Source organism: Lepidochelys kempii, chromosome 10, assembly GCF_965140285.1.
Source record: "Lepidochelys kempii isolate rLepKem1 chromosome 10, rLepKem1.hap1, whole genome shotgun sequence".
Taxonomy (NCBI): domain Eukaryota; kingdom Metazoa; phylum Chordata; order Testudines; family Cheloniidae; genus Lepidochelys; species Lepidochelys kempii.
Window position 1 is genome coordinate 5074416 of NC_136389.1, and position 17706 is coordinate 5092121.

General features: G+C 48.7%; 1 protein-coding gene across 9 annotated transcripts in view; it reads left to right on the forward strand.

Annotated features, from left to right (window-relative positions):
- Positions 1–17706, forward strand: part of CHTF18 (chromosome transmission fidelity factor 18) — a 54770-nt gene that overhangs the window by 3683 nt on the left and 33381 nt on the right. For all 9 annotated transcript variants that reach the window (XR_012161076.2, XR_012161077.2, XR_012161078.2 and 6 more), the window contains 12 exons: positions 1095–1147; positions 2941–3085; positions 3826–4038; positions 5155–5252; positions 5359–5482; positions 6398–6543; positions 8029–8122; positions 8209–8307; positions 8723–8853; positions 9274–9442; positions 11301–11525; positions 11755–11904. Coding sequence is in view for 6 of the 9 variants with exons in the window: in XM_073361747.2 (XP_073217848.1) it covers positions 1095–1147; positions 2941–3085; positions 3826–4038; positions 5155–5252; positions 5359–5482; positions 6398–6543; positions 8029–8122; positions 8209–8307; positions 8723–8853; positions 9274–9442; positions 11301–11525; positions 11755–11904 (1647 nt within the window). In the remaining 3 variants the exon portion in view is untranslated. The remainder of the gene's footprint in view (positions 1–1094; positions 1148–2940; positions 3086–3825; positions 4039–5154; positions 5253–5358; positions 5483–6397; positions 6544–8028; positions 8123–8208; positions 8308–8722; positions 8854–9273; positions 9443–11300; positions 11526–11754; positions 11905–17706) is intronic.

The window sequence follows — 17706 nt, forward strand, 5'->3', positions numbered from 1 at the left end:
ATTTCCAGAAGAACGTAAGTGACTTAGAGCCAAAGTCCTGTTGGCTTTCAATGAGAATTAGTCTCCTAAATTCCTAAGTCACTTTTCAAAATGGGATGTAGTCGCTTACATGCTTTGGAAAATGTCACCCCTAGTAAATGTATTCCCTGTATTATGTTCTTAAGTGCTTTGCCCACTTAACATGACTCAAATAATGTGTGAGATGGCTTCCCCTGCTTCCCTTTGAGTCTGTTCTGTTGGACTAACCCTTCTCCTTCCTTTCCCATATGAAATGTTTGGTTTCCAGGCATGGCTCCATATAGATTACCATCAAAAAGCAGATCCTTAAGGAATGTAGTCTCCTTGCAGAACGAGCACCATGCAGACTGAACTCTAGCTAGGTCTTTAAGACAGTCTGGCTGGATGGCCAGTCTGTGTCCATCACTGGTGATCCAAGGTTTCGTTGGTCACTTTCACCTCCGTGTCAGAAAAGCTCTTGGCTGTTTCAGCTACCAAGACAATTGACCAGATTGTAACAGGTGGTCCTGCCTCAGTGTAAACACCCTCAGGATGTGAATGTACCGACCCCAGAGGGACCATATAGATTATATCCAGCAACAAATTTACATGATTCATTTTTCTTTCTTGTGTGGATAGAACACTGAGATCAAAATGAGCTAGGAGAGGGTAGCACTCTGTAAACTAGCTTTTTTTGTATATGGTAGATCGGAAAACTTGGTTCTTCAGAATTGGCCAGATGGCCTTCTTGAGGAGCATGCAGTCAGTGTTTGAGTGCTCAGCCTCATTCATACTTGCACCAAAGGACCCACCAGACGCACACAGATTGTTTTATTGCAAGCACAGATGGAGACCTTTCGAAAACGTGGCCTCAAATATCGTGTCCCTGAACAGCCAGGTCTGGAGAATGCCCACCGGAGAAGTGACGTATTTTAATATATGGATTTTAATTCTTGGACTAAAGCAAAATAGTCATCACGGCATAACCTCCTTGCCACCCTGCCAGGCAAAGAGCATTAGTTATGAAATCCCTGCTAAGTCACCAGCCATGTATTAGAGCATTTCTGACCCCCATCGCACCCCTGTTTGTTTTTAAGCGTCGGAGGCGGGTTTTGGAGGCATCGCAGCGGCTGACCGAAATATTAAACAGGTGGGTCATTTTGGCAATTCTCCTTCTGTCCTTCTAGCATCTACTGCCAGGGTTCTCACACGTCGCTCTCTGGTGCCGCTTCCGTCACCACGATGAGGCTTCTGTTGGGACTCAGCCACTGATGCTTCCTGCTCATTGGAGCCTGCTCTAGAGGGTTTCTTTAGGTCGAAGAATGGCCTTGTGGTCCAAGACATGAACTGGAACTCGGGAGATCTGGGTACAATTTCCAGCTCTGCTGCAGATTTCCTTGGGCATGTCACTTAATCACACCATGCCTTAGTTCCCCATCTGTAACATGATCATCCTTTTTCGCTTGCTGTTTGCCTCTCATGTCTATATAGACTGTGAGCTCTTTGAGGCAGGGATGGTCTCTTACTACATATATGTACAGCAGCTAGCGCAGTGGGACCCTGATCTCAGATGAGGCCTCCAGGTGTTACTGTAATAATGTTTCCAGTAGGGTCCAGCAGGCATGTATTCTTGGCCCTATGCTAGTCAAGATTTTTATCAATGACCTGGAAGGAAACATAAAATCATCACCGATAACTGCAGATGACTCAAAAATTGGGGGAGTGGTAAACAATGAAGAAGGCAGGTCACTGATACAGAGCGATCCGGATCGCTTGGTAAGCTGGGTGCATGCACACAATATGGGTTTTAGTATGGCTGTATGTACATGAATCCATCTAGGAACAAAGAACGTAGGCCATACCTATGGGATTGGGGACTGTATCCAGGGCAGCAGTGACTCTGAAAATAATTTGGGGGTGGAGAATCAGCTGAACATGAGCTCCCAGTGTGATACTGTGACCAAAAGAGCTAATGTGATTCTGGGATGCATCAGCAGGGGAATCTCCAGGACAAGTCGAGAGGTTATTTTACCTCTGTGCTTGGCGATGGTGTGACCGCTGCTGGAAACCCGTGCTACAAAAGTGCCATGCAAACGCCTGTTCTCACTTTCTGGTGACATTGTAAATAAGAAGAGGGCAGCATTATCTCCTGTAACTGTAGATGAACTTGTTTGTCTTAGCGATTGGCTGAACAAGAAGTAGGACTGAGTGGACTTGTAGGCTCTGAAGTTTTACATTGTTTTGTTTTTGAGTGCAGTTATGTAACAAAAAAAATAATCTACATTTGTAAGTTGCACTTTCACGACAAAGAGATTGCACGACAGCACTTGTATGAGGTGAATTGAAAAATACTATTTCCTTTGTTTCTCATTTTTACAGTGCAAATATTTATAGTCAAAAATATTATACACTTTGATTTCAGTTACAACACAGAATACAATATATATGAAAAAGTAGAAAAACATAAAAATATTTAATAAGTTTCAGTTGGTATTTTATTGTTTAACAGTGCGATTAAAACGGCTATTAATCGCGATTAATTTTTTTGAGTTAATTGTGTGAGTTAACTGCGATTAATTGACAGCCCTAAAAAATACCCAAGCCCCATCACCTCTATTTATCCAGTGCAGTCTGTGATCTTTCAAAAAACCTCAACACTGAATAGGTAGAAGTTGCTCAGTGGGCTAGCATGTAGCCCATGACCTGGGGCAGTTAGAGAAATGCGATGAAGGGAGAACTAACTGCTCAGGTGGATTTCTCTAACTGGATTAAGTTAGCTGGATTTAGGATCTCTTCTGTCCTTTTGGTGTTGGATGTTTTGAACCTAGGCTAGTGTTTATAGATGATGACTATTGCCTGATCTTTCCTTTGACTCTGGTACAGGCTCTCATGGGTGGGCACTTTGTGCTCTGAGGTTTTTAATCTCTGCCTTGTTCCTTGCAGTCCCCTCCTTGGAGAGGCTGGAAATGAGACCCCGGAGCCTAATGAGGAAACGGATGGTGCTGACGAGGAGGAGGAATCTGCGCTGCACTGCCTGTGGGTCGACAGATTCACTCCTAGACACTACACGGAGCTGCTCAGTGATGATGTAAGATCTCTATATAAAGTAGACCTGATGGGGGGTTCTTTTTATGATAGTTCTTTAATCCTGGGAGTTTCTGGTGCCAAATTATTGTTGTTTGTGTTATCGCAGCTCCTGGAAACCCCAGCTGAGATCAGGGCCCCATTGTGCTGGGTGCTGCTCATACATATAGTGAGAGATGGTCCCTGCCCCAAACAACCTAACATTTAAATGGCCAAGCGAGACAAAGGGTGGGAGGGAAAACAGGCAGAGAGGTGGGAAGGGACATGCCTAGGTCACCCAGCAGGCCAATGGCAGAGCTGCGCATACAACACAGGTCTCCTGATTCCTAATCCAGTGCTGGGCCTGCTAGATGGTGCTACTACCTCTAACCCAAATGGCACCTTCCATTCAAGAAGATTAAAATGTCAAATGCCTGATTTAGTTAATTATATCCATGTATTGGGACACCCAATTGTGTGTTTATTGAGGGGCTGGGGTGGGGAGAAATCCCTACTGCCTCCTGAAGGCTCGAGTCTGATCTGCTCAGCTCGTTGGTTGTTTCATGTGTGCACATGGAAAAGAACCTCCCAACCGAGATCTTTGCGGTCCATAAACGGTAGCTTTTTAAGCTACAGAGGAGGATACTTTCAGCTCTGTACATGGGAGGCTCTCTTGCACTCGTCTGTTTCTCATTTTCTGCTCAGGCAGATCCTTCAAGCTCCTTTGATTATTTATCCTTCCCCCTTTCCTCCTCTGTCATTCAGTACACAAATCGCTGCCTTCTGAAATGGCTGAAGCTGTGGGACGTGTTGGTCTTCGGGAGGGAAAAACCCGTGAAGAAAGCCAAGCCGAGTGTTGACGCTCGCCCTCCATTCAAACAGCCCAAGGAGCAGCAGAACAAATGGAGAAGTAAGGCACAATTCACAGAAGAGATTCTGGAAGCTGAGCTGGATCACCACAAGAGACCCAAATACAAGGTCCGTATTAGCAGCTTTGCCCCTCCTCTTCCAGCACAACCCTGAGAAATCTGGATTTACTTTTTAGAATTTAAGTGAATTCTTGGGGTTTTACTGTCAACTTCTGCTTGCGCTTGCATTTTGCAAGTTTAAAAAGTGGGATAGCGGCTGGGGTGAAAGGAGACTGTTCCAAGCACAGGCAGCTGCAGCTGGGCGCATACTTGTGCTTGTCCTGTAGTTCAATCTTGTCTTCTGAAAATCCCCTCCACTAGAGGTGACATTATGTACCCTTAAGCAGGCACGATTCCTTCCAGCAGAGGGCAGCGCTGCACAAATACATCATAGGAGGATAAAATCATACACTTGGCTTTATGATTTGGTCAGCTTAGCTCTGTCCCATGAATGGATTTTGAAGGGAAAACAAGAATAGACACTCAACAGCGGAATAGCACTGCATACATCTCCTCTGCTGGATTAAACAGCAAATTAAGGGATACAAATTAAGGTTATGGCAAAGATTGTTTTAAGTAAATACATTGCTGGGATCTTAACCACTTATGCAGAACGTGTCACCCTGAAGGGATCTCAAAGCACTCTACAAACTTAAATATACCATCATACATATTGCTGGCACTGATGCCTATAGTTAAGGATGCCTTATGTGTTCCATTAATGGATTCTCCCATCGCTTTGAATAAGTGAACTGTTTTCATTTGCTTTTATAACTTGGCCAGACTTAGGTATGTAAAATACATAGCTATAGCAATCAGTGCAGCCACTGCTACGGTGGACAGAGGCTGTTGTTTAATAGCAGTACCACAGGATCATTTAGGACAGGAAGTGAAGAAGAATTTCATTGAAATGGCAGGAATTAAATAGGCAAGGTTACAATGACCCAAACTGGGATTTGATCAGGATACTGGGCTAGTGTTGCTGTATAAAGCACCATAGGATCTGAATGCCAAGAAGTTCGTGGAGTCTTGAGAGGTAGAAGATGGGGCAGCTTTGAAGACAGAGCAGTTTTCAGGCTATAGAGCTTTGACCCTTTGCAACATAGACCTTGTTTGGTATCGAGCGACGGTCTCCTGTGCTGGGCACACGGTGTGCATTGCTCTGCATTCCCACTCTCTGCTGTAGGTGGCGCTGCTGTGTGGCCCACCGGGTTTGGGGAAGACCACGCTGGCCCACGTTATTGCCAAGCAAGCGGGATACAATGCAGTTGAAATGAACGCCAGGTGAGTCGGTTCTCCTGCCTGGCCTTCCAGTCTATCCTGGCAGGAGATCTTCAAGGTCGAATAAACTCAAGAGGATATAAATGTCTCCAAACGGCTTTTGTTTCAGTGATGACCGCAGCCCGGACATATTCAAAACGCGGATTGACGCTGCTACTCAAATGAAATCTGTGCTGGGGGCCAGTGAGAAGCCAAACTGCCTGATCATTGATGAGATAGACGGTGCACCAACTGTAAGCCCCATGACTTGGGACCGGGGGGGGCCCAACCTTGGGTTTCATAGCTGGGGAGATCCTACCGTTTCCTCGTCACTTGTTCTTCTGTATTGGGGGAGCAGGAAAATGACCGAGACTCTTAGAGCCAGATTTTGAAAGGTATCTAGGCACGCAGTGACATTTTCAAAAACTCCTACTTGCTTGGCACCCACTGAAATCTTTGGGAGTTACTGGCTAGAGGCTTTTGGAAAAACTCACTAGACACTTTAAAAATCTGACCCTTAGTGGTTTGCTGCAGGTGTGTTTCGTCACCATCGCTCTCCTTTGCAAGTCCAGACTGGTCAGTAACTTTTTGAGAGAGAAGAACTTAGCCTGGCTTCTCCCTTGGCTAGGACCAATGAGATGTCAAAGCCTGACTCCTCGGGTGGCGACTCGTGGCAGCAATGCGTGCTGCGTGTAATGCGGAAGAGGTCGAGAGGGTTCTAAGCAAGTCAGAAATGGGAGGGATAGAGTTCAGTTGTAGAATGGGGTGAAGCCTTTAACTGGGCTGTGTGCTGGTCGGCTGCCTTCCAAAAAAAACCATTCGGTACACTTGGGTGTCTTGGGGAGAGGATACATACAGGACCTAGAGCTCAGAGATTGGATCGCAGCGCCCGCCCCGCCCCCCAGCGATGCCAGCATAGAGTCCCCCAGTAAGGGACAGATTTCATGCTAACATCAGTTCTGTGCTTGATCTTGGGCAGAAGACCCTGCAGAAGAGAGATCCAGCTGAGCAGTGCCCCACCCAGCAGCACTGGAGTCGAGCATCCTGACTCACCCCCCACCTTTCCCCCATCGCTGGGAATTCGCTCAGTTGTATTAACTCTTTCCTGCATCCCTCAATAACTAACATTCACTCTTTTTTCCCTTCTTTCCCGCACCCAATTCTTCAAGGCTTCTATTAATGTGCTGCTAAGCATCATCAACCGTAAGAACACAGAGACTGAGCCGGCAGCTAACCCTGGTGGAGCAGGTGGCAGAAAAAGGAGAAGGGAAGGCGGCATCTTATTAAGGCCAATCATCTGCATTTGCAATGACCAGTTAGTATCTTTCATTTAGGCCTTTCACTCTGGGTCAGGAAATTGAAGATAGGATCAGGCATAAAACCAGAACCAACCAGCTGGGGTTGCTGGCTGCTCCATGCCTTGTGGAAGGCTGGGTCTAGAATAAAGAATGGCGGTGTTTCGTTTTACTTCTGAATGCTTTGCTTCCTTCTCTGCAAACCACACTGAGTACGTGGTTTGTGTGGTGTGAATGTGAAGACCAGTGGTATCCAAACTTTTTGGAGGGTGCCCCCTTACCCTGGTCCACGCACCCCTGCTGGGTCGGGAATGGAGCCACATCTGGAAGGGGCTGGTGGGTGGATAGGGGTAAGGGGGCCGAAGCTAGGGTTGCAGCTGTGGGTGGGTGTAGGCTGACAAGATGTCCTGATTTTATAGGGACTGTCCTGATATTCAGGGTATTTTCTTATATAGGTGTCTATTACCCCCAGCCCCCGGCCCGATTTTTCACACTTGCTGTCTGGTCACTCTAGGTGGGCAGGAACAGGAGTGGAGCCGCAGCTGGGCTGCGGTGGGGGCCGGCAGCCAGGCCTTTGGCCAGGTGTGGCTCTGCTCCTGGCCTTACCCCAGCCTCGGCCCCAAGCCAGGAAAAGAGCCACACTGAGGTTGGGGATGGCGCCAGGCACTGGAGCTGGGGGATGCAGCTGAGGGCAGGACTGGAGCAGAGCTGGGAGCTGGGTGGCGCTCCCTCCCCACCCCCATGGGGGCTGGCCCAGGCCCTGCCACGCACCCCTGGGGGGAGGGATAGCTCAGTGGTTTGAGCATTGTCCTGCTACACCCAGGGTTGTGAGTTCAATCCTTGAGGGGGCCATTTAGGGATCTGGGGCAAAAATTGGGGATTGGTCCTGCTTTGAGCAGGGCTTTGGACTAGATGACCTCCTGAGGTCCCTTCCAGCCTTGATAGTCTATGATTCTATGTTCCTCTGTGCTCCCCTTGCGGGACGCGCCCCACACTTTGGGGACCTCTGGTGAAGACACTGATTCGTTATGTGAAAGCAATCCCCCCCCCCTTCTTTCTCTCTCTAATCATTCAACTGTTTCTTTCTCCTCCAGCTAAATTACAACTGTAGCCCTGTTCGGGAAAGAGGCTGGCACATTTCTGGTCCCAGCACGCCCTTGTGAGCAGCATCTGCCCACCATAGCATTCCCAAGCCAACTTAGTGACTTGTTATCAAACCTCCCCAGAGAAGGCACCTTTTAAACCTCATTCTTACTAGCCTTTCTTAAATCGCAAAGTCATCTGTTCGTGTGCGTTACAAACCCTCAGCTACCCAGGACCCTTTTAACCCAGTATGTGTAAACGTACACTAGGGCCTACAATAGAGCGGCCTGAGCCCCTTATGGACCAAACTTCCACTGAAGAGAGGAGTTAGGCCTGGGCGGTAGCTAGAGGCCCATTATTTTGGTTGGTTTTCCTCCTCCCTAAGGGTTATCCTTAAAGGCCTCTGTGTTTCCCTTTGGCAGGTATGTCCCCTCTCTGAGGCAGCTGAGACAGCAAGCTTTCCTCTTAAATTTTCCTCAGACTGCACCCTCCCGGCTGGTGCAGAGACTATACGAGGTCAGTGTACACCCGAAGCGCCTTTCTGCCCGGGATTATTTCTCTGTGTCATACAGGAGCTAACGCACTAACTCCCTTTTCTGTAGATTGCCGTCAAGCAGGGCATGAAGGCGGATACAGGGGCGCTCACAGTGCTGTGTGAGAAGACCGAGAATGACATCCGCTCATGTATAAACACCTTGCAGGTACAGCAGAGCTGTCACTTCCCACAGGCCTCTGGGTGGTCTTGACTCTGTGGCTCTTGACACGGGGCTGGATTCCAGCTGGCAGTTTAGAGGAAAAGCTCTGTATCCCATCACTGGGCCCTTGAAATGTCCATGCAGTCTGCTCTACTTAATTTCTTTCAGCTCTCCTGTTAAGCAGATCTCCCCCTTTTCTGGGATCCCAACTTAGCATCACCCTATCGACAGAGTATGTAAAGTCAGATTCGGGTGCCATTAACTCCCATTTTTATCAGCACAAGCGTGGAAGGATGAATGGTCAAATGCCACTGAAAGCCTCTTTCTGCCTTCCCCCTAATTTCCTTCCTCTTCAGCAGCAACCCTCCCTCACATTCTTCATCGCATTGGCTATAATCAGATTTCTTGGTTGTTTCTCCAGTTCCTTCATGGCCGAGGCAAGAAAGAGCTCAGCATGAGGATGGTGCAGACTATGAAGATTGGCTTGAAGGACCAGAACAAGGGGCTCTTCTCCGTCTGGCAGGAGATCTTCCAGCTTCCAAAGGTTCAGAGGTAAAGAGTGCTGGTTATGTCTCCACCATGGAGAGAGCAGGGTAGCGTAGGAAACGGACTCTCATTTGTTCAGTATGGCGGAGGAGGGGGATTCAGGTACCACGATGGCTACAGAAACGAGTAGCTATGTGCATTTGCTTGCAATGGAGAAATCTGAAATCTCCATTACAGTGCATAGGCCATAATTCATATCCTGCAGCATGGAGGGCTTAATTTGAGCAGCTCTTGGGTACCTTGTATTCTTGCGTTCTCTTGTCCCATCTCCAGTGTTGGTTGTAACTTGGATGGAGGGCAATGCTAAAGCCATTCTGAACAGCCTGAGTGTACTCTGCTAATCTCTATCTTTGGACTACACCACCCTTTCTTCAGGGGAGATGGGGTTTATTATTCACCCATGCTCCCTCCTTTCTCTCTCCCCAGACAGAGGATTGGAATGGACCCTTCCTTGCCAAATCAGATCTTCCTGGGAGCTGATGCTGACCTGTTAAACATGTCGGGGGGAAGAGCTGGTCTTAATGCATCCACCCAAAGGTTCCATCACATCCTGCATCTCGCCACCTCTTCTGGGGAGCAAGAGAAGCTCACTCAGGTACAGCAGTTTCAGCAGGAGAGCCAGGTGCTGTTGCCTCCAACCCCCCCCAAGGTGTTTTCCACCCAGGTTATGAGGCAGAGATTTGGCTAACACAAGCTATAGCTGGCATCACACCAGGCAGGTCTCTCCGTTTTAGTCTATAGGACCACATCTGTTGCCAGCTGACCGTTCTAAAATAAGGCCAAGCCAGAGGCTGTGGAATGGAATGAAGGGAAAAACCATGTTTCACTATGGTACGGTGGTGACTGAAAATTACTTCCAGGTTCCCTTATGACAGGGGTTCTCAACCTTTTCCTTTCCGAGAGCCCCCTTCTCCCCCCCCCCCATGCTATAAAAACTCCACGGCCCACCTGTGCCACACCAACTGGTTTTCTGCATATAAAAGCCAGGTCCGCATTAGGGGGTAGCAAGCAGGGCAATTGCGTGGGGAAACTACGTTGCTCAGGCTTCGTCTTCAGACCTGTGCAGAGGGCCTTTGGCTTTCTTCCCTGGGCCCCAGGGAGCCTAACCTTGGCCCTCCTTGGCAGGCCCCCTGAAACCTTCTTGCGGCCCCCCCCCCAGGGGGCCCCCGACTCCTGATTGAGAGCCACTGCCTTATGATACCTCGGTAGATGAGAGAATCATGGCGCCTTATGCTTCGTTAATCTCGGCCATGGAGGGTAAATAACCACTGGACACCACCACAGTGGCGATGTGATATCGCAAGGCATCTTGGAAGCGGTGGACTCAGCCGCTCCCATGTGGAGTTACAGTCCAAGGTGTCGTGACGGAACTCAACGGTGTGGGGTGGTGTGGCGCAGTATCTGATCCTGGTGGACAGAGGGAAGGAAAAATGTCGCTATTCTACACAGAAAAAGGGAGATGAATTTTGTGAACCGGACTCTGAGGTGGAAGTCGGTATAGTTCCGTTGACTTCTCCGTGACGTTCTGCTTACTCTGTGCAATGTGCCCTTTGTGAACTGAAAAGTTTTCTTGGCAGAGACGCTCCTTGATTAGTAGCAGCATGAGCGAGAGTGTCAGTTAATCTCGGGAATGTTACTGATTGAACTCAGTGGCTGTCTGGAGACTTCCAAGGCAGGCCTTCTGATTGTGAAATTGAATCACGTTTTCGTGTGAGGGCATTTGTGTGGAAGTTTAGCCAGGGAATGGATTTCTTCTTCAATTAACTATCACAAATTATGAATGTTTACAGTTCCCTTTGATGGGTGGCAGGGGGTACCAAAGTTTAAAAACCCCAAAGGCACCCTTTAAACTCTTTGTGGAGATATAACAAATACTTGCTGATGGAAACACCGATCACTCCATACTGTTCTAATTGGCTAAAGATCTATAGGCCTTTATTTTTGTAACTGTGTACCTGCACAAATCTGCAATCATTTAGATGCTAATTTTGCAAACACTGTTGCTGAAAACCACACACTTTCATGGGCAAATACCATGCTTGTACCTGCAATTGTGACTCAGGAATGGTAATTGTACACCTAACCTGCACACACACAAATGCAGTTATGAAAACACGGCCTTTAGCCTTCAGAGGGTGAGAAATAAGAAGCATGATAAATTCCGGTCATTGTGATACACCAATTGTGATAAAACTTGGGATTGGACAAGAGCAGCTGATCTGATCGTTGGTTGTCACAAATCAATAAAACCTGGTCAGTTGCCTGTGTGCGTCTAACACGCAGCTGCCACAAGGATTGATTTGCTGTTACTTCTGGATAGTGCAGCAGGTGGATACGCAGCAATTTAACTACATACTAGTGGGATGCTTGAAACCCTGACTCCCAGCTATGAAGGTGACAGGCTGTCTAGTCAGGATCAATATGTAATCGTCGCTCTGCTCTGTTCCTTCCAGGGCCTGTACGACAACTTCCTGAACATGAAGTTAAAGGATTCCAGTTTCAGTGCGGTGTGTCTGGCTCTGGAGTGGCTAGGCTTCTGCGACATAGTCAGCAGCACCGTGATGCACGGCCAGAACTTCCAGTTGATGAGATACCTGCCCTTCCTCCCTGTTGCTTTTCATCTGCTCTTTGCTGCTTCCAGCATCCCCAGACTAGCCTATCCCAACAGCCAGTACGAGGCAAGTACCGAGGACTGATGGGCCCGGGCCAGTGGTTTGGGGCCTACGAGGGAGGGTTATTGACTTCCTTTCTATAGGTGCGATGCTTATAGCTGTGTTGCGGGAAGGAAGCAGCCGTTGGAGCAGGGGACCTTGACTCGGACTCCTGGGTTCCTAGGTGATTTGCCTTTGGATATAAGTGCGTTTGCAACACAGTGGCTCACAGGTTTCCTGCTCTGTCTTAAACCAGGCTCTGACCAAACTGAACCAGATGCAGAATCTCGTGGCATCCATGATATCGGGGATCGCACCTAACTCTCGGAGCCACGCGAGGCCTCAGTCTCTCATCCTGGAGGCACTCTGTCTGCTCTTAGACATCATCTCCCCAAAGCTCAGGCCGGTGAGTGACCCCCTGGAAGGGCGGTGTCTGCGAATGTCTCCACATGGGTGGCAAGTGCCCTGTGCTTGTCCATGGGGCATGAGAACCCGTCCCTTTGGAAAGTGTCCCTAGCGCAAACTGGGTCCCAGAATGCACTGAGTAATTCCGAGCAGCAGACAGGGATGGGGTATGAATTGCAGAGAACAGAAATGGACTGAGCCCGCCAACCCAGAGTGTAGTGCTCCAAACTTTGGGCTAGCTTTAAAGTGGGGCTGCTGTGATAGGACATCCCAGTCCTGATGCTGGACTGTTGGGGTCTGTGGGGTAGTGCTGAGTGCCTACAGCTGAAGGCAGGAGGAGCTGCAAGAACTTGGCACCTCTGGTAATCAGCCTCTTGGGGAGAGGGGCACATGTCTGTTCTTATGCACTTGAGTGTCAGTTTGCACTTCCATAGGTGGGACATAAACAGTCCTGGTAAGTCCCCGGTGCCTAAAGAATTAGGGTGTCTATGGAGGTCAAATCAAAGGAGTGAGGCCAGCAGCGCTGGGAAGGGAGCAGAGAAGTACAGGCAGCCGTCCAGTGAGGGGGAGAGACCGGTAGCCAGACCTGAAGAGAAAGCTGTTGTACCAGCAGCGTGCACAGAGAAGGTCAGGAGCAGAAGCGGGGTATAGAGCAAGATTTGGTCTGTGAGTGCAACCGGAGGAGAACACGCTGCCGTATTAGGACGGGATCAAAGCACACCCAGTGGGTTCTGGGACACTAGTGCTTTCCTCTCTGATCCCTCTTACAGGCCCTGGCGGCTGCGGAGGCTGGGTCTGACTTGGGTCAGCAAATGCTGCTCTTTTATTTTGGCACCGGAGAGCGATGGGCTCTGTCCCTACCAGCCTGGGGGAAAGTGACGCAACCCTATTTGGCGTGTTTCACTATTTTAATCCTCCTGGGTATTAACTGTCCTCCTTGTATCAGGGAAAGAAATCTACTTCATGTTATTTTTGTGTTTAAAGGTTTTACGGATTCATTGTGCTTGTCCCTCAGTTAATCTCACCTGTGTTCAAGGTGTGTCCTCCACGGTCAGGAAGCTAAGGCAGGGTGGTTTGGTGAAAGTCTCGTAACTGGTATTGCTAGGATGCCATGCTCTTTGTGTGGTTGAAATACAAGCAGCGACAGAAGGCCCAGTCCTGCAAGGTGGAGGTCGTTCCTTTACGCTCTCCTGTTGAACAGATCTCCCCCTTTCTGGGAGGATCGTCACTCCCAGCTACACCAGATTAGGATCACCCTCTGGACAGAGCACCTGAAGGCAAGAGTTGAAGGCTCTCGGGGATGCTCTCTACTACCCAGAGTTAACACTAAGGCTGAGCCCCTGGGTCCCTGTAAAGTGCTGGCATGTTATGTCCTTTGCATGTCTGATGGCTGGTTCGACCATTCACCCAGAGGAAGGAGGGGAGTGGTCTATGGATAGGGGGTTAGGTTGGGACACTGGAGAGCCAGGTTCAATTCCTGGCTCTGCCACAGGATGGCTTTGCCCTGTATGTCCTTGGGCAAATCACTTAGTCTCTCTGGGCCTCACTTCCCCATCTGTAAAATGGGGATCACAGCCCCGCCCTGCTCAAAAGAGAGGTGTGAGGCTTAATGCATTAAAGGTGCTGATGCCCCCAGTTACCATTAATGCCGGGTGGGGCACCGAAGTACCAAAGGGAGATAGATTGTCCCTTAGTGACTGCAAATGAGTCTGGGGAACAGCTTGCTAATCCTGCAATGGAAGGACCAAGTGTGGCTTCTAATCCTGGCTGGGAGGGATTTGCGTGGGGTTTTCACTGGGTCAGAAGCAAGCAGGAGTTTGGTCTCTTCCTCAGAGTCCCCTATTTGCGTCACCAGACGGGCACAGAGCATGGCGCTTCTTGCTGCCCTGGCCAGCCTGTGCTTGGCAATCCCCAGGCATGGTGTGGCAGTCGGTGCTGCGGGTCTGGATTGAGGAGCAGCCATCAGGGAACAGGACAGGAAGGTTTATAGCTGAGAACACCCCTGTGAGCGCTGTGCTCAGTGGAATGGTGGGACCTGGACTGTGCTCCTGCATCAGAGCTGGGGTTCAGGAGTACAAGTACCAAACTCTTTTGGCTTCCGAGAGTCCCTGGGAGTCTGCCTGTGTGGCCCAAGGCTCTGGTGAAATGATAGATGCCATCAAGGAGACAAGCTTTCCATGCTCCCAGCTGGGTGGGGGAGCACTGTTGTGACAGGAACAAGTGGTGGTTGGCATAATCCACAGCCTGCGAGAGCAATAGGGTGAGACCATATTGTCCAGCAGTTAGAGCCTGGGAGTGAGGAAAGCTGGTTTCTATCCCAGGCTCTGTCACTGACCCCCTGCATGACCTCAGGCAAGTCACGTAATATCTCTGCCTCCATTTCCCCATCTGCAGAATGGCATTGTCCACATTGTAAGCCTCAGAAGGTCAGCAGAGAGCAAGTGCAATGCATTGTTACTTCCTCGGGTCCCTGCTGGGGCTCTGCCATTAGACGTAGATCTTTTAAAAAACGCTGTCACGTCAGCTTTCTTTCTTGACACAGATTTCTGCTGTTACACGCGAGGACTTTCATCTCCTTTATCTGTAACTTCCCTTTGTCATTTCTCTGTGACAACCCTTCCTCCCCTTCTTTAGGGGATGGGGCAGCCCTTTATCAGTTCATGTGTCACTTTCAGCATCGAATGCTACAGTAACATTCCTGATTTGTATTTGATTACACACAAATGTACACACATACCGTTTGGGCTTTCAATTTTTATTTATTTATTTTTTTTGCATGCAAACATCTCTGCTCACCCTCCTGTTTTGAACACAGCTGCTGCCTTGTCCGGCTTGGTTATATTCTGGTTATCAGATGTCAAGATGCAGTAAAAATGTGTTCTCATGCATCCTGAGTTTTCCTGTGAAATAAATGGGCAGGGAAAGGTACGTAGCTTATTGTCCACTGTATGCACAGCTCAGTCAGTGACGAAGGATTCTCTTGGGATTTATCAGCATTAAAGCTGCTAGTAAAAATTGTTCCATTTTGCACTTCTTTATTGTCTTCCTTCAGCCATCTCAAAGGAATAAAACTTTAAGTAGCTTGTGTGTAACTTTAAGTAGCTCCCATTTTTCTGAGAGGTAAACTGTGATTTACCCAAGCTAACACAGCAAGCTGGTGACAGAACCCAGGAATCCTGACTCCCTGCAGCCCGTCTTCCTGTACTAGCTACTAGATCACTCTGTACAGAAAGGCCTTATGTTCTTGAGGGGAAGGTCTTTAACTGACATTGATACCATTAAAGGTAGTGATTCTAATAAAGCAAAGCTGCCTTCCCAGAGTCTTTGGTGCAATAGGCTGTTCCTTTCTGGAGGCTGCTGTGTTTTTAGAAAAGGCCTTGATCGGGAACATATGCAAATCCTAGGTGGTCGCTGCGGTGTGTTTTCATACTGTAGTGTCTAATATGCACCTGCAGGGGAAGAAGAGCACGTTACCTGCACTCTAAGTATTGTCTCTGCAGCCCTTCACAAACGTGTTTAAAAATAGCCCAGAAAAGCAGCACAATGATGTGCGCTGGGTTTGTTTGCTCAGTTGGGAGTCGCTTGGCTTCTTGGAAACCAGCTGAAACCAACGTTGGGGGCCTAAGGATTTATTAGCTTAATTTTGTTTTTTCTTTCTGCCTTTTTATATATATATATACGGATTCTTGCAACGTTCTATATAATGATGTTGCAAGAATCCATCCCTGATAAATTAAAAATCACAGCACAGCAGCAGCCATTGCTGCCTGACGCATAAGTGAGGGAAGAAAGAGAGGGCTGAAGGAAGCTGTTGAGTGGACGTCTCTGGGGAGTGGAGAAGTAGCCCAGATAGCAGCCACAAAAGCTTCTCTTTCACTGTCCCGTCAGCTCCGATTCATAAATTCCAAGTCCAGCAGGGACCATTGTGACCATCTAGTCTGATCTCCTGCATAATGCAGGCCAGAGACCTGCCCCCAAAATAATTCCTGGAGCAGATCTTCGAGAAAAACATCCAATCTTGGTTTAAAAATTGCCCCTGCTGGAGAATCCACTCTGATTCAAATTGTTCCCACGGTTAATTACTCTCTCTCTTACAAATTTACACCTCATTTCCAGTCTGAATTTGTCTAGCTTCCACTTCCAGCCATTGGATCGTGTTAGACCTTTCTCTGTTCGACTGAAAAACCCCTTATTAAATATTTGTTCCCCATGTAGATACGTATAGACTGTGATCAAGTCACCTCTCCCCCTAATGTGTTCTGGGGGACAGGAATGCAGCCCTGGCCGATCCAATATACGTCTCTTGGACTCTAACGGTGCCAATCGGGGAGTAAACTAGCTGGGGTGGTGGGTTTCACAGTGTAGGCTTGCAGCTGTTGGGAACGGATTGAGACCCGATGACACCAAGCAGCTATCTGAGGGGATAATCCTCTGGTCACTGCAGAGCCAGGCTAGCTTTGAGCTAATGGCCTAGTGGTGAAGGAGGTCGTAGGCGTGTGTGTGTTGTTTCGACAGGCACTCTTTCTTGTTGATTTTAGGATTCAGTCCTGCAAAGTGCTTAGTCCTCCACTTCCATCGGGCATCGCTGGGAGTTGAGGACCCTCAGCACTTGACAGGCCAAGACGCCTCAGCCTCTCCCTCCCCGCTCACTAAATTCATTTCGGCTCCTGCCGCACTAACTTCGTCGTGGGCAAACCAGAGCAAAACTCTGGAGAGGAATAACTGGCATGCAAGGAGAATCTGTTGCATAGACCAGACCTGGTCTAGGTCCTTTCTCGGATCATGGGGAAGAGTAAAGCACCTGGCCCCCTCTCGCTGGATGTCCAGAGGGAATGTGTGGATGGAGACGGCGGGATCTGCTCCCAGTGGGGGCAGAGAGAACTAGCTTGTGTCAGTTGGTGTAGATGGAATTTTCCCAATGTACATGGCATCTGACCTTGAAAGAGCTTCCACTGTGGCTTGAGTCCACTCCAGGTGCCGTGTATGTTTAGACCAGGGCGTTCCTTTCACTGATTCAATGGACAGGGCACAGAACTGGGAGCTAGGAGACCTGGGTTCTCTTCCCAATTCTGACCTTGGGCAAGTCCCTTCTTCTCTCTCTGCCTCTGGTTCCCCTTCCACCCTGGTGTGGCTAGGCTGTGATTTGGTAGGGGCAGGGACACTCTTGCTGTGTTGCGCACACCCAGCTCAGCGGGGCCATGATCTTGATGGGGGTCCTCTAGGTGCTACTGTAGTGCAAATAAGGAAGAGCATGACCATTTATATACCAGTTCAAGCCAGGGCTCTGTCTGATTGCGAGTCCTCTGACTGATGGTAATCAGTACTATGCTCTGCAGAGAAAAAGGCAAGAATTCTGGTAATGGATTACTGTGGAACAATCTGCCAAAGGGGCAGCTTCTTCCGATCCCGTGATGGCTATCAGAACACAAGCCCTCACTCCGTGAGGGTCAGAACCCTTATAAAAGTTTGTCCTGATTCATGGAGCTGGATGTTCTGCTTCCTACTGCAGTGGCATCCAGCAGTTGTCCTGGGTTGCTGCTACAGGTCGGTATGTGAGGGACAGCACACCATCGGTCCAAGCTTTACCTGAGGCAACCTTCCTGTATTTTCAGGCTAAAGGGGACAGTTATGTAAGGCAGCTAGACAAGGGTATATAATCAGGAGAGGACTTGAAACAAAAGCAATTGCTAACCAATGTCTTGGGGCTGCTTAAAATGTGACATTTATTTATTCAGAGCACTTTGATCTTGCATTCAGATGTCTTTCAAGATCTGGCATTTCTGCTGAAAAGTGTCACCTGTTT